This window comes from Amia ocellicauda, chromosome 15 (assembly GCF_036373705.1).
Source record: "Amia ocellicauda isolate fAmiCal2 chromosome 15, fAmiCal2.hap1, whole genome shotgun sequence".
NCBI classification, from domain to species: Eukaryota; Metazoa; Chordata; class Actinopteri; order Amiiformes; family Amiidae; genus Amia; species Amia ocellicauda.
This window is the reverse complement of record NC_089864.1, coordinates 15,601,702-15,618,024: the sequence shown is the minus strand read 5'-3', so window position 1 is coordinate 15,618,024 and position 16,323 is coordinate 15,601,702. Positions and strand designations below refer to the sequence as shown.

The window sequence follows — 16,323 nt, the reverse complement described above, 5'->3', positions numbered from 1 at the left end:
AAACAAGCAACCATCAATTAACAATACACTAATTCCTCCAATTCAACTTGAATGAAGACATTTAGAGAAGCAACGCAAACGTATAGCTAATAAAGTCAATAATGAACTCTAAACCTAGCTTAAATGTTACAAAAATACAGAAAACAACAGTACCAGTACCCCAGACATAGACAAAAACAAATCTGAAGCAATGCCTAATCTGAAACTCATCTCATTTAACCTACCGACCTTCTTCTGCATCCCTAACTTTATTACAAGACACTTATCGGGTATCAATTATTTATATCAAAAAAGGAAACTAATTGAAATCTGGGGGATTTATGGAGCTCTAAATCTGTAACTGTATTTACTGTAACATTACAGCCATGGTGACTATTACTAGATAGTTTAAATCTATAGCTGAAATAGGTGAGTCTATAGTAAAATGTATTGGTGCATTTTAAAAGCTCTGTAAAATTGTATAAGAGTTTGTACTGTATTATTTAACAGACATGGGAGTATACAAAATCTTTAATCTTTTAAAGGCTATTTGTATATTTTATAAAATAACACTCATTGTTTTCTTCATTACCCACATTGTAATGCTTATTATGCAAGCAATGTTTTCAGCATACCAAAAAAAGATCTACTTGTGTTCAATACATACTACCAGCACTCACGTATGACAACCTGGACACTATACAAAACAATAGAAAAAATGGAAACAACACAATGGAGAATGGAGAGATGAATGCTTGGAATAACAAGAAGAGACAGAAAAACAAATACATGGATCTGAGATCAAACAAAAGTAAGTGACATCACTGAAAGAATGAAAATGTTAAAATGGCAATAGGCTGGACACATAGCAAGAAGAAAGGATCAAAGATGCACAAAAGAAGCTACTGCAGGGATCTGAAGAGATGAAAAACAGCTAGAATACCACATAAAAAATGGAAAGGTGAAATAACATATCTTGCAAACATCTTGGGGAGGCCTTCATCCAGCAGTGGATCAATAAAGGCTGCTGCTGATGATGATATACAGCTCTGGAGACCAAGTTCAGAAATCAATGTTAAGTGGTCTTTTATTTTTTTCCAGAGCTATATACATACATATATATATATACACTCACCTAAAGGATTATTAGGAACACCATACTAATACTGTGTTTGACCCCCTTTCGCCTTCAGAACTGCCTTAATTCTACGTGGCATTGATTCAACAAGGTGCTGAAAGCATTCTTTAGAAATGTTGGCCCATATTGATAGGATAGCAGCTTGCAGTTGATGGAGATTTGTGGGATGCACATCCAGGGCACGAAGCTCCCGTTCCACCACATCCCAAAGATGCTCTATTGGGTTGAGATCTGGTGACTGTGGGGGCCAGTTTAGTACAGTGAAATCATTGTCATGTTCAAGAAACCAATTTGAAATGATTCGACCTTTGTGACATGGTGCATTATCCTGCTGGAAGTAGCCATCAGAGGATGGGTACATGGTGGTCATAAAGGGATGGACATGGTCAGAAACAATGCTCAGGTAGGCCGTGGCATTTAAACAATGCCCAATTGGCACTAAGGGGCCTAAAGTGTGCCAAGAAAACATCCCCCACACCATTACACCACCACCACCAGCCTGCACAGTGGTAACAAGGCATGATGGTTCCATGTTCTCCTTCTGTTTACGCCAAATTCTGACTCTACCATCTGAATGTCTCAACAGAAATCGAGACTCATCAGACCAGGCAACATTTTTCCAGTCTTCAACTGTCCAATTTTGGTGAGCTTGTGCAAATTGTAGCCTCTTTTTCCTATTTGTAGTGGAGATGAGTGGTACCCGGTGGGGTCTTCTGCTGTTGTAGCCCATCCGCCTCAAGGTTGTACGTGTTGTGGCTTCACAAATGCTTTGCTGCATACCTCGGTTGTAACGAGTGGTTATTTCAGTCAAAGTTGCTCTTCTATCAGCTTGAATCAGTCGGCCCATTCTCCTCTGACCTCTAGCATCAACAAGGCATTTTCGCCCACAGGACTGCCGCATACTGGATGTTTTTCCCTTTTCACACCATTCTTTGTAAACCCTAGAAATGGTTGTGCGTGAAAATCCCAGTAACTGAGCAGATTGTGAAATACTCAGACCGGCCCGTCTGGCACCAACAACCATGCCACGCTCAAAATTGCTTAAATCACCTTTCTTTCCCATTCAGACATTCAGTTTGGAGTTCAGGAGATTGTCTTGACCAGGACCACACCCCTAAATGCATTGAAGCAACTGCCATGTGATTGGTTGGTTAGATAATTGCATTAATGAGAAATTGAACAGGTGTTCCTAATAATCCTTTAGGTGAGTGTATATATATATATATATATATATATATATATATATATATATATATATATATATATATAATTATACATGCACACACATAGACTCAGTTGCCAAAATACACCTGATAAATTGTAATTAAATCTATTTCTTATCATTGTGAGCTATCTGTGCTTCATGGCTTACCACTTCAGTTCACCATAGGCTGAGGCAGTGACACGTAACACTGCACTGAAACACAAGATCCTTGGCACGGCATCCCTGGCTTAGAAAATTGAGCTTATATATACATAATGCCCATTACTTATTAGTATTAAGTGGTTAATGCTCACTACTTCAATTGAACTGAAATGCTTATTTACCATCCAGATCAATATATGGAGGTCCTCTTTCTCCAGACATAAGCACGGACTATTGCAATAAACAATGAATTCTATATAAAGCATAGTGAAATGTGTTTTATTGTTAAATGAAAAGAACCATGCTCAGCCACTTCATTGTAATTACAATTCCCCTGTCTCAAACCCAGGCACCACTCCTTAAAAATGGAAAATGTCTCAAAAACGTGTCTGCTGTTTGGGATTTATTTGTTACATTTATAGAAGATCCAAGAAGCATGCCAGCTATGCATTCACAAACTGGTGTAATCACTTAATAACCAGCGTAATTTAAAATAATTAGCAACATGATAATGATAATAATTATTACAGGGTCATAAAAACTAGTATTTGCAATAATTGAATAATTCTGTGTACACATAATTCTGTGTGTATTTAATTGCATCTAAAAACAAATGTTGTTTTTTTGTTTTTTTGGGGTTTTTTTTACGAATTGAAGGGAAATCAAAGTCTAATGCCAGGTATTATTTATGTAACACATTAGGTTGACTGTTGTTGTTTATTATTACTATTAATACTAATTACTATTAATCTTTGCTAATAATATTTGATAGCAGGTGGGTTTAAGTTTTGATTTGGTCATGGCCTGTGTATATTTTGACTAACTGATAAAGATTTATTTGACCGATTTAAGTCTTTGATCTGCTGAGTTATGGCATTTACTACTGAAAAGACAGAGCATCAAACAAGTGCGCATAAACAGATTTAAATAAATATATTACATTTTGATGACCTCACCAGTAAATTATGCAAATTAGCAAGGTTTGTTCATTTTTGCTTCAGAACCTTTCAAGGTGAAAATGTAACCGTTGTTACAGCTGTGTTCGTTTTAAAGCATTGTGCATTCTAAATTCAATAAGACATTGAACTCCTTCAATTGTTTTTGGTAGGTAAAACTGGAACATGTCCAGCAGTGCCCATGCTCTGCACACTGAAAGATAACCAGGAAACACTAATACCAGGACCCCTGGTTAAATATGGACAGCAAGGCTTGTCTGTGTAGATTGTGCTAACTGCCTGATCAACATTTGGATTTCAGGAATACTTGCTCGCACTCAGATCAATCAGCCAATTAGCCATTGCACCTGGCCTTCCATCCTCATTTACTAAGCTGTCAGATAGGGATGGGGTAAGAAGAGGACAAATCTTGTAGGAAGACACGTAGGACCAGATTTGATTTGTTTTGTCTTCACACGAATGGCTGTTTTGTAGGTATTTGAGTCTCAAATGGCCAGCGCCATTCTGTCATTTGGAATCTGCACTCTTTCTGAAATTCCACCTGTTTATTTCTGAGATCTGGGTCAAATGGCTTGGTTCCTATGCCGCCTTTTCAATGGGATTGTATGGGTCATCTCTCTAATGATATGCAATAGATATCCCTTACTACCTGCTTGAAAACTACATGAGAAATCTGTTTGTCTGAAGCGTTTATTCCAAATAACAAACAGATAAGCAAACCTGTCACTCTGAGTTAGAACTGATCTGCTGTGTGGGTTTGGGGGATATATCTGCCTTTCACAGACTCAAATCTGAAATTGTGAGTGACTGCTTAAGTACAATACAGAGTATAAAACACAAATCTGTCAGTACATGAACATTTTGCTTCTTTAATTGCTGGATATAGAAATAATTACTTACATAAAATTATAAAAATAACTATTTTCTAAAAGGTATCCTGGAAAAAGAGGATTCATTGTTATATGTTATATTATAATGTATAATGTTATACTATATCCTTTTTTCCCCTCTGTTGCACTTGTGTATTATTGTCAAATACTCTCTTAAGACCAACATACTTACAGGATGATCAGCGTCCAGTTCTGATCCGTACATCAGCACTCGGTGGGAGCACTGGTCCAGCTCTGCAATCTTCCTTGGGAACCACGGCACGCCATCGAGCTCTGGTCATCAAGATGTCAAATAATATTCATATTGAGGCAGAACTCCTGGCTAAGGTTTAGTGTATGTGCATTTTGATTGTTTGTTTTGTTATCTCTCTCCTGTGTCTTGCAATCTCTGAGTTATTTTGCCATCATCCCAAAAATGACAATAAAATGTACTTAGTCTGTTTTGATGCTAAAAGAATGTGTGGTTTGTGAATTTAAATTGGATCTTTCTGATATTTCACTATGTAGAATGTTCCCAGTATTGATATCCATATCAGTTCCAGACTTTATTACCATTGCTTAATTTTCTTCGTATTTTGGTTTTACTCTTTAGTATGAATAATGTATTGCATAAAAATCAACCAGAATCTGTAATACAACCATGGAAAACATAATTTATGAAAAATGTGTTTATAAGAGATCTGTCGGAGCATAAACTAAGATCTATTGGACAAGAAATATTACACAGATTCAAAGAAGAATTTTATATATATATATATATATATATATATATATGATGTATATATGGCAAAACATCTAACAAAATTAAAATGCTAATAAAAAATAGAAATACGTGTAAGTAGTAGTCAAATAGATGGTAGAACCAATCCAGTCTCATGTCAAACCAGTGGCTTTGCAAATGAAATTAAACACTTTGCAGTTAAGCAAAAAGTAACTTTTTAAATCTTGTGGGCAGAAAGTGATAACCTCGAGCTGCCACATTACTAAGCTTGTTACAGATGGGTCTCAATTAGCTGTATATCCTGTAGTTTACTGGCTAGGAAAAGGGCACGCTGTCTGACTGAGGCTGTTAAGGAAATAGAAGCCATCCATGTAATTACAGCAGAAATCGTAGAATATAAGAAGAGTGAATAACTGAAGAGTGACGGTATATGCAATATCAAGACAGCTTTGCATAGCTGTGGCAATTAGGAGTGACCAATTTGCCTTTCTCATGGAAACCCCGCAAAATAATATTGATATAAATGCAGTTTAAGAATAGCTTCCTTATAATGGAGAGTATAAATGTTTTGAAAGATATCATCTTCAATTACATGCCTGTCCTTTTTCAGGATGTATTTCTGCCCAATTGCTTTTTAACCACTTCCACTCCAAGGCCTATGCAGATATATCGAATGACAACATACACTCACCTAAAGGATTATTAGGAACACCTGTTCAATTTCTCATTAATGCAATTATCTAACCAACCAATCACATGGCAGTTGCTTCAATGCATTTAGGGGTGTGGTCCTGGTCAGGACAATCTCCTGAACTCCAAACTGAATGTCTGAATGGGAAAGAAAGGTGATTTAAGCAATTTTGAGCGTGGCATGGTTGTTGGTGCCAGACGGGCCGGTCTGAGTATTTCACAATCTGCTCAGTTACTGGGATTTTCACACACAACCATTTCTAGGGTTTACAAAGAATGGTGTGAAAAGGGAAAAACATCCAGTATGCGGCAGTCCTGTGGGCGAAAATGCCTTGTTGATGCTAGAGGTCAGAGGAGAATGGGCCGACTGATTCAAGCTGATAGAAGAGCAACTTTGACTGAAATAACCACTCGTTACAACCGAGGTATGCAGCAAAGCATTTGTGAAGCCACAACATGTACAACCTTGAGGCGGATGGGCTACAACAGCAGAAGACCCCACCGGGTACCACTCATCTCCACTACAAATAGGAAAAAGAGGCTACAATTTGCACAAGCTCACCAAAATTGGACAGTTGAAGACTGGAAAAATGTTGCCTGGTCTGATGAGTCTCGATTTCTGTTGAGACATTCAGATGGTAGAGTCAGAATTTGGCGTAAACAGAATGAGAACATGGATCCATCATGCCTTGTTACCACTGTGGAGGCTGGTGGTGGTGGTCTAATGGTGTGGGGAATGTTTTCTTGGCACACTTTAGGCCCCTTAGTGCCAATTGGGCATCGTTTAAATGCCACGGCCTACCTGAGCATTGTTTCTGACCATGTCCATCCCTTTATGACCACCATGTACCCATCCTCTGATGGCTACTTCCAGCAGGATAATGCACCATGTCACAAAGGTCGAATCATTTCAAATTGGTTTCTTGAACATGACAATGAGTTCACTGTACTAAACTGGCCCCCACAGTCACCAGATCTCAACCCAATAGAGCATCTTTGGGATGTGGTGGAACGGGAGCTTCGTGCCCTGGATGTGCATCCCACAAATCTCCATCAACTGCAAGATGCTATCCTATCAATATGGGCCAACATTTCTAAAGAATGCTTTCAGCACCTTGTGGAATCAATGCCACGTAGAATTAAGGCAGTTCTGAAGGCGAAAGGGGGTCAAACACAGTATTAGTATGGTGTTCCTAATAATCCTTTAGGTGAGTGTAGTTGAAAAACCATGTCATGGCCATCGAAAACCACTACTCAACAAGCACATTCACTTTTAGAGCAGGAGCTGAAGTGGCTAAGCACCTCTTCGTACTTTTTTATGTTTTGTATTCTTTAAATAAATCAAGAACATTATGCAGTGTTGTATCCTCAACAGTATTTTAAATAACTTGCTTTCATGAATGTTTGATTAATCCTCACATTTTGTCCTTTTTTAAATTAAAATGAGGCTATGCCCAGGCCCATACAAATGCACCTTAACATCTACTTTATTGTTCCAGTAATGGATTTTCATGTTACATCTAGTGATTTATGTCAGACACTTTCCATAAAATTAAACACCCCTTATGAATATTAGTTCTAGTAATAAAGTGCTATTAAACACCTGATTTGCAGGCATCTTTTTCTGCTATTAATTATCTATCTGTACTATCTTCTTTCTTCATTTGTAGTTGGTAACATAAAACAAACTAAAATAAAGTCAAATAAAGTACCTTATTTTATGGTAAGACAGAATTTGCATACATGTACATTTTACCTCAATCCTGATCATAGTAGTTATAAGCTATGTTGCAAATTCATAATTTGAATTTCTAAAGTTGGAAGGGCTATATATAATCTTAGAAGTCGGCAGTTCTAATCAGAATGCATTACGTGCATGGGAAAAAACAGCAGAACACAGCAACAGAAAGTATTAAACAAGTATAATGCTGTTTTTCCAAACTTTTCAAGAAGTACAAATCTCATATATCCATTTTGGGACATAACTTCAAAGGGCTTAACATGTTACAAACTGTGTCCGATTGGTCATCTAAATATATGGATATAGTAATGATCAATATTATTACTGATTAATAATAATTATTATCCTCTAAATTGTCAGCTACATTGGAGGTCATGTGCTGATAGCAAAGATAGGTTTGAAACAAGAGGCAAGTAAGAAATGTAAGTTGCTGATCAACTAAAAGGGAGTAACTGAGGAGATAAACAGAACAAGTTCCCTTAATTCATTTTGAACGAATGCAGGCAATTAATAGTTACTGTTAGAAAACCCCAGGGTGACGGCAGACAAAGCACAAAAGGCACAAAAGGATTTCTATTTTCCGCCATAATGTGCAGGTCTCCTTTACTTGCAGCTGTCCAGTCTGAATGAACAGGACCAAAAAAAAGCATATCTTCTATCACATCCATGCTCATTGGCCATGGTCTGTAAATTAGATGTATTTCTTGAAATTCAGTCATATCCCAAGTAGCAGCTATTTGTGTTGGAAAGTGGAAGAGTGTGAGAGGCTTTATACATCATGCCCTTAGGGGTGTTTTTATACTTACAGCTGTGATCATAGATGAAATATACACACCAACAGTTTTAAGACCATTGAATTAGATTGAAGTGCACCATGTCACCATCATCAGCAGAACAGGATCAGTTTGGGAGCAGTTTATATCCTACATCAGGGGATTTGTGGTGCTCTTTACAAATAATGTCTGTGATTATAAGCACACTCTGTGAGGAATTGGCACTGTTTTTCAGATATGAAGGGTGTGGATATCACAGTGGATATCAGACTGCCACTATCAAATAAATTGAGATACAATTACAACCTCTACTGTGTCAGCAGTCATGAGACAGTTCTTAATGGAGGGACAGACGAGAAAACACAATGAAATATTCAAAAAAGCTGACCTTCTTCCTCTGTCCAGACATTGTCAGGTGGGTTGAGAGAGAGGATGTTGACGTGAAGTTCCAGCAGTTGCACCAGCTCATTGAACTGCTTCTTGCTGCAGTTACAGTCAGCGTAGATCTCTACCTCAGAGTTCCTCCGCTTGGACTTGCGAGATTCAATGTGAACGAGATTCACATGTTTTTCCTTGGAAGCAGAATGAAGATTTAATGAGAAAGGGCCGCCGACTACTTTGCGGGGAAATGACTGTGAAGCAGGGAGATCAACAACAGATCCTAAATTCTGGCTAACTCAAAAAACCCAAATCTAAAGATAATGAAGGTCCGCACACACTCACAAAAATAGACACAATAAATAATGTATAATGCATAAATAAGAGATTCCTGATCCAGACAAATGCACATTGCAAGAAGATGAAAATAGATAAACAACCCATGAAAAAAATAAATGACAGGAGAAGAACATATCAATGTGAAGAAACTCTTCCTTGCCCGATAATAATTATTGCTAATATCTATTGGCAGCACTGAAGGTCACTCTGATTTCTGAGCAGTGCTTAAGATCCAAAATAAAAATTTAGGAATAGGTTCCCACTATATGATGCCAGTGTTGTGTTAATACAGCATGCATTGCCATTCATATTTCCATACTGTAAGGAGGCACTATTGGTATTTCAAAATTGCTTTTCTCGCCCTTGACAGTAAGACATGACTAATCTGAAATCCTGAAGTGCATAGCTTGAAGAACATCTTATAAATGCAAAGGCTGTCACTGACCTATTTCAGTTATACATATCATTTTCTCCCAAGAGTAATCTAAAACAGTTTTATTTTAATAAGCGCGTTGGACAGACAACTTTTGCTGAGGCAGCGAAGTTTATGCTACCATGGAATGGATGATTTCAGTAAAACACTTCATAGGATTCCACAAGAGGCATCTTAAAATAAAAAAATAAATACATATTTAGTTATGCTTATTTATTTACAGAAACCTCCAGATTTATTCATACACCTTTTAAAGGTATATTTCCACCTCTTGTTTGTTTCTTGCCCTTCTTGTTAGAAATGTGGTACAGATGGATTTCAAATTTACCAGAAACATTAGTCAAAAACCTGCTGCACTTTCTGTCAAGAAGTTCACATTTGGGTGCAAATAAACTGTTCAGCACAATGACAATCAGAAGCACACATCCAAGTCTATGAGCAAATGATGAACCTACAAAAATGGCTACAGGAAGTGCTATTTCTGTTATCAAAGTCAAAGGCGGATTCACAAAGTACTGGTTGCCAGAGTATAAAAATAAATGTGAAGATCAGTGATTTAGAAACCAGTACCTATGCTATTGATATACAATAATAATACTTAAACAAGGGCATGAACAGATCTGGAGAATGTTACAGGGTGGTTGGAATTTAATTAAAGTAGCACACAGCCAGCAATAGATGTTCATAGAAAATGCATGAACTCTAGTTGGATGGAAGTTTTGACAACTTGTCTTGATCCTAGATCTGTCTAAAATGACTGGTCAGTTGATTGGACTAAGGTTTGACCAGCACTAGCTGAACTGAGGCATGGATGCTAACTTATTTAGTAGCGTGATTTCACATCACTGTGTAAGTCTACAGATGGCTCGGAGCTCTTTCACATAACCAAGCTTACACACAAATATCAGGATACGTACCTCTTCCCCTACCTTGCTGTTTGTCTTTAATAAGCACACTTTTGCTTTACACTATTCCAAAATGGTCCTGTTAATTTTGGGATTGGCACATAAACATCAGAGGTTTTGAACAAAATGTTATATTCAATTTGAAGGACTGTTTTATATATCCAGTACATTGTGGGCTCTTGTGACCAATAAAGATTTATTTTTCATCTTCAACTTTAAAGGTCTTTAAAGGTTATGTTTCACTTTATGCAACATGATGTTTTTGCAAGTATAAACATCCCTCTAAATGTCCTTTGTATATTCACTGGAATTAATACATTTAAAAAGACAGAGAAGAAATCATCTTTCCATTAAACTTAAGATACATAAACAAAATCTTGTGTTTATAGATGTGTTACAGCAAAACACAAAGCTCAATCTCGAACCAGTACGAATTGCTTAGTTACCCTCTAGGAGTGCCCACAACAATATTACAAATCACATGTGTTAGTTTATCTGCACAATCTGCACTATATCAACTCAGAACAAACAGAACACAATGCTGCCTCCAATGAGTCTCTATAGGTGAATGTGTAACCAATCAAAACTAAGCTGGATCACGCAGTTGTTGAATACAATTGACAAAATGTAAATGGTGGCCAAGTGGTGTGTTTTACCCTCTCAATGCAATACGATAAAATACAGTTTTGTAGCACCTTAAGTCAGCATTTGCCCTCAAGGCACTTTACAACATCTGACATCAAATTCCAGTTCAAACAAACGAGTGTCAACCTGGGATTTGAATGAGAAAGTAGTGAGTCCCTATTAATAGAAACTGGGAGCTGCGGCGGTTGATGTAAAATAGGAGCAATGTATTCAGGAGCTATAGTTATAGTTAGGAGATGAGGGGCTGAATTTTGAATTCTTAAACACTAAAGGAAATATTCTCTGTGTAGGTGGTTCTACAGTTGTGTGTCCCCTTCTTATATTCTTTGCCATAAACACTATATAGCACTGATTGGATGGGCCTATCTCTATGTTTACACCATGAATAATACAATTCAATAATAAATAAATAACAATGCAATCCAGTCACCAGGAGGTGTCAGTTAGGAAAACTGCTATTGATGTGCTGCAGTGCGTCTTTTCTTCGCCAATATAGAGAGTAATACCCAAGGAAGACCTTTAACAATTACTTTTCATCTGTAAAGGAAATTAACAAACGCCTCAGGAGAAACCCCCCCTTTTTCATACATTACAATATATTAACTTGAAGAGGCATATGCTCTGTTTTCATTAACAACTACAGTAGCTTCTACAATTCCCTCGCACAACATAGAAATATCAAAGGTTCATTTGTCTACAGATAGATAATATGCAATGGCAATGAAAAAAAAAAAAGTGTTTTAGAATCGCAACTTGTACATTCAGTAATTGGTATTCCGAATTCACTCTCGATAATTCTGCTTTCCGTTCTAGCGTAGTTTAATTAAGTTTAGTATATGGGATTTTAAAAACGAGATAATGCCACATTTAAGGAAAGTTCGGCTCATAAAAAATTATGCATTACATATAATAAAAATACTTATGCATAATGTGCATTTTTATAAAAAGTACTGTTAATGTGTGTGTCAGAGAATGTATTTGTGTAATGCAGTATTTAAATTCTGCTTAACAATATTGTCCTCCTTGGATAGCACATACTTGTTCATAATGAGTTTTGATCACCCGTGAGATTACTTGCTTCCATTCAGGCACTAGTTCTAGACAAAGAAATCCATTAGGTCTTATCGACAAATTATAAATTACACATGAAACATGCACCCAACATGGAAATGCACTTGCTAACACTCACATGAAGAGAATTCTCAGTTAAAATTAAGAAGCCATGAAATGGAATCAAAATCAAAACCATTGCGCTTTATGAGTTGAATGTTGTTTTAGATGCGCTATATCGAAGACTAAGTCATAAAATATAGATGCTAGTAACTGGGATGAGGAGAAGAAGTGGAAACATTTCAAGACACCAGAGCAGAAGGGTTGAGCTTGGATGTTCAGAAAGAATAGTGATTAACATGTCAGTTGAATAATGGAATAGATGTGAATTCGCAGTCTGGGCGTCCTCATGCTCAAACTGCATAAAATGAGCTCTTGCATTCCCAACATGTTCGATGTGTAACCCTTTGCGAGTTTGTCCCTTTTTAATTAAATTGTGAACAAATTATACAAGTGTAAGGCATGATTTGAATTACACGAACAGTTCTCAATGCATTTTAGACTTTCTTAAGAAAGATAAAAATACTGAATGTTAACTAGAAGGTAACTTTATGGTAACTACTTACTTCCAGCACTAATTATGACTGTATTAATTAAAATTTGATAACACTAACCTGGAAGATTCTGAGGGCTTTTACCAAACAGCCAACTTCATTTTTTAAGGAAAACACCACTGCAGTCTTCTCAGCCTCAGGTGCCTGGTTCTTGCTTGTGTCTTTATCTGACTCTTCAATCTTACCAAACACAGTCCTGCTGGGCTGCAAAAGAAAAAGTTAAATTGATTAATATTCATCTATTATTATTATCATTATTGTTGTTGTTCTTATTAAGAGGAAGTATTCATCATTTGCAATTATGTGTTAAACAATTGTATTTACAATGTTATTATATGATGCATTATTTACTTAACTCCTTTTTAATTCTATATTATAGTAATGACTAATATTTACTACTTAGAAACTCAATACAACTAAAGACACAATCAAACATATTTAAATGTACACTATAAAGCCTGTATCACTAAGACACCATGGCTGAAATATAGAAATGTTTATATATATGTGGGTGTATGTACATGTGCATGTTTGTGCTTGAGGTGAGAAATAGAGGAAGAGAGAAGCTACATGTTTGGTTTATTATTATTATTATTATTATTATTATTATTATTATTATTATTATTATTTTATTATTATTATTATTATTATTACTGAAATAATTGTATTTCCAATTATATTTTTTCGTCATAGGCCAGATTAAATCAAAATATTGACTCACACACTAATAGCAAACTAAAAAAGTGAAAGTGATTATACTTATGTGAAGAAAGAAGCATCTGACATACGAACAATGAATTCACCACTGTGTACTGATTTGTATTTTTATTTTTTTTAGCAAGTGGGTCAACATTTTGATTTTATCTGGTTGTCTTTTAAGCAACACTCGCCTCATTATCTTAAGTCTTAGCCTGGTCTGCTTTAACTGACTTGCAACAAAATGCATGGGATTTTAACATTAATACATCTCATTGTCTTCAGGAAAAATAACAATGGTAAGAATGGAGCAATAATGTATTTGTTTAAAATATATAAAGTAAATAAATGACCTCATCAATAACTGGCTGCTGCAGTAAAAGACTATTACTTCAGCAGGTTCACAAGAGTTACGCGCCAAATCTACTGAATGTTCAAATATGTCTTTATATACATGTTGTTGTCTTTGTTCTTTTTAATCCAGCTCATTGATTGCCTTAGATGTACACTAGAGGTGAAGAGAAAGTGAAAGTTTTTATAAGCATTTCCCTGCACCCCGTGATCTTAGCAGATGTGCACAAGTGCTCAAGGCAAGTACAACCTAGCAGGCTGGAAGGAATTAATACCTCACATATGTGATGGAAAGAAATGTCTACTCAAAATCATCCTTCCAGTCATCCACCTGAAGTCACCTTATGTTATAAAAGCACTACAATGCACACAAGAGTTACTTGTTGAAGCTCATAAGACTGTTCAACCGTGAAGAGAGAAAAGAAGGTAAAATGTTGGTTTTTTTATATTCGCAAAAAAGATAAAGTACTTACAGTTAAGTGACGGTCATCAAACATAGCCGAGTCCAGCGAGAGTCCTCTCCTAGCCCAGTATTTGCTGGAGAACATCATCATTGCTGGTTGCATGGTGAAGGCAAATGAGTGAATTCTTCTCTTCAAGAAGCCAGGGTGAACTGAATGAGAAACCGCCGCTGAATGCTAGCTAATCATTCAGTAGATAGGGTCTTGTTTCTGTGCCTCCTGCCAGAAATCTCCCTACTTTATATACTGTCCCAGCTGATGCAGATAAGACGACTCTCCCCTCTCTCATTCAAGAGCCACCCTGACAGCTAATCCGGACGTCTTTTAAAAATAAAAATAAATCACTTCCTTTTGAACACCTTTCATGTTTCTTTGAATAGCCTCGGTGTCAAACCTTTCTATTTGTGTATAGTATTGTTAGTGGAAGAATTGAAATAATTCAATGCACAAGAATGGCTGAACATTTTCCATATCTACCTTAACACTATTAAGACAATATTTCTAACAATGTCCACCAGAAGAGGATCAGTCATAAGATTTCCTTTAAAAGGAAGGGTTTTACACTCCTACTTGATGCAATGAATTCACATCTTTTTGTAAGTTCACATTTCTCAAAACAAAAATCAGAACTAAAATGTAGAAAAGAAGTACAACAAATATAAAAAATGTAGTTAAACATAGGCAGACATGTTCTTATGCAACAGAATACAAGTCTGAGGCTCTTTAAGATACATCTCCAGTGACTTTTAGTCCATGCAGTATTAGACACATAGTTTACAGGCACAAATGCATGGAGAAGTCACAGATGGATGGGTCATAAACAAGGGAATCTTTATTTTTGTGCTTGCTTATGCCACAAAAACAGGGTTAGAGGACAAAGTACATTGCTAAAAGCATCAGGCAGCTTTTAACTTAGTATAGTATAAACATGTGGTCAATTTAAGCCACATGTTGCCAAGAAATATAACTAAATATGTATTGATAATTAATCTCTCAGATCCTATGTACTTATATGTTGTAATGGACCATAGCCTTTTTTATTATTAATTATTATTATTATTATTATTATTATTATTATTATTATTAAATGATGATGACAGAACTGCTTATCTCGCCAGATTTACCATGACATCAACAGAATACAAATCTTACCTCATTTACATACATTTCACAAAGTTCAAAATAGCAACAACAGGAATAACACCTGTTATCTGACCATTAAAGCCATATAACATGTCCTGCACTTTTCTCTAAAATGCAATCCAATGTCGTCACGTTTTGTTTGCAAACACCTGGCATTTTTACACCATACCGTATCCGCCAATTTGATCTTTTTGGATCAAATTCCACAAGATCATCCAGACGGCTGATAAAGGTTTATTAGCTGACGTGAGCCAACAATGATTTCTTGTTTCTGTTTTCTTTTAGTACATATTTCAGTCACCCTCTGAAGAAGAATTATATTTAGCAAAAGTAATATTTCAATATTCTGCAGGTGAAAATATCAGTTATAAAATTATTTAGAAGACACAGGTCAGACTCCCTCCAAAACGTGCATTAATTATTCCCCTCACACAAGTATTGCTATTATTAGAAATAGTGTGAGTAGTAATAGTGCTATTAAATGTTACATTTAATATTTACTACTGTTTAAATTGAAACTATCTAAAGTTTAGGGTAAATGGATGTGACTTTTAAAAAGGTCATACACTACCATAAAGAACAAGTTCAAAGGTGCCTAGAAAATCAAGTCCAATCATTCTCAACGTGTCGGAGTAAAAATCGTGTGTAATAGATGGCAGGATACCAAATTTCTCAACCATGGAAATACATTCTCTCAGAGGTATGTGGAAACCATTAGTTCTCTTAGGCATATATCTCATGTTACTTTATGAGAGAGTTGATGTGCTGAAACCAATGCAATAATTGTCAATGAATAAATCTATAACGAAATGATATAAGCAGCTTGACAAATAGACATGAAAATATGAATTTGCAAATACAAAATCTACCTCCTAAAACACTTAATATTTTATTTTTTGCTAAAAGTAGTCTTTGGGATTTTTTCCTGCATGCTACCCTGCATTTTCAGACAATGTAATGTCACTGCCTACTGCTAGAAAGTCTAAATCCCATCTGGCCCATTCTCTTGGCTACAATGGGGGTTGTAACAGATTTTAAAACCTATTTGGATCTC

At 36.1% G+C, this 16,323-nt stretch overlaps 1 protein-coding gene across 1 annotated transcript in view; it reads right to left on the bottom strand.

Moving 5' to 3' along the window:
* Nucleotides 1-14,311, bottom strand: part of tph2 (tryptophan hydroxylase 2 (tryptophan 5-monooxygenase)) — a 45,964-nt gene extending 31,653 nt beyond the window's left edge. The window contains exons 1-4 of the mRNA XM_066724319.1: nt 14,139-14,311; nt 12,679-12,822; nt 8,643-8,826; nt 4,502-4,602 (exon numbers count right to left, since the gene is read on the bottom strand). Coding sequence (XP_066580416.1) covers nt 4,502-4,602; nt 8,643-8,826; nt 12,679-12,822; nt 14,139-14,231 — 522 coding nt within the window. The 5' untranslated portion in view covers nt 14,232-14,311. The remainder of the gene's footprint in view (nt 1-4,501; nt 4,603-8,642; nt 8,827-12,678; nt 12,823-14,138) is intronic.
* Nucleotides 14,312-16,323: the final 2,012 nt, after the last annotated feature.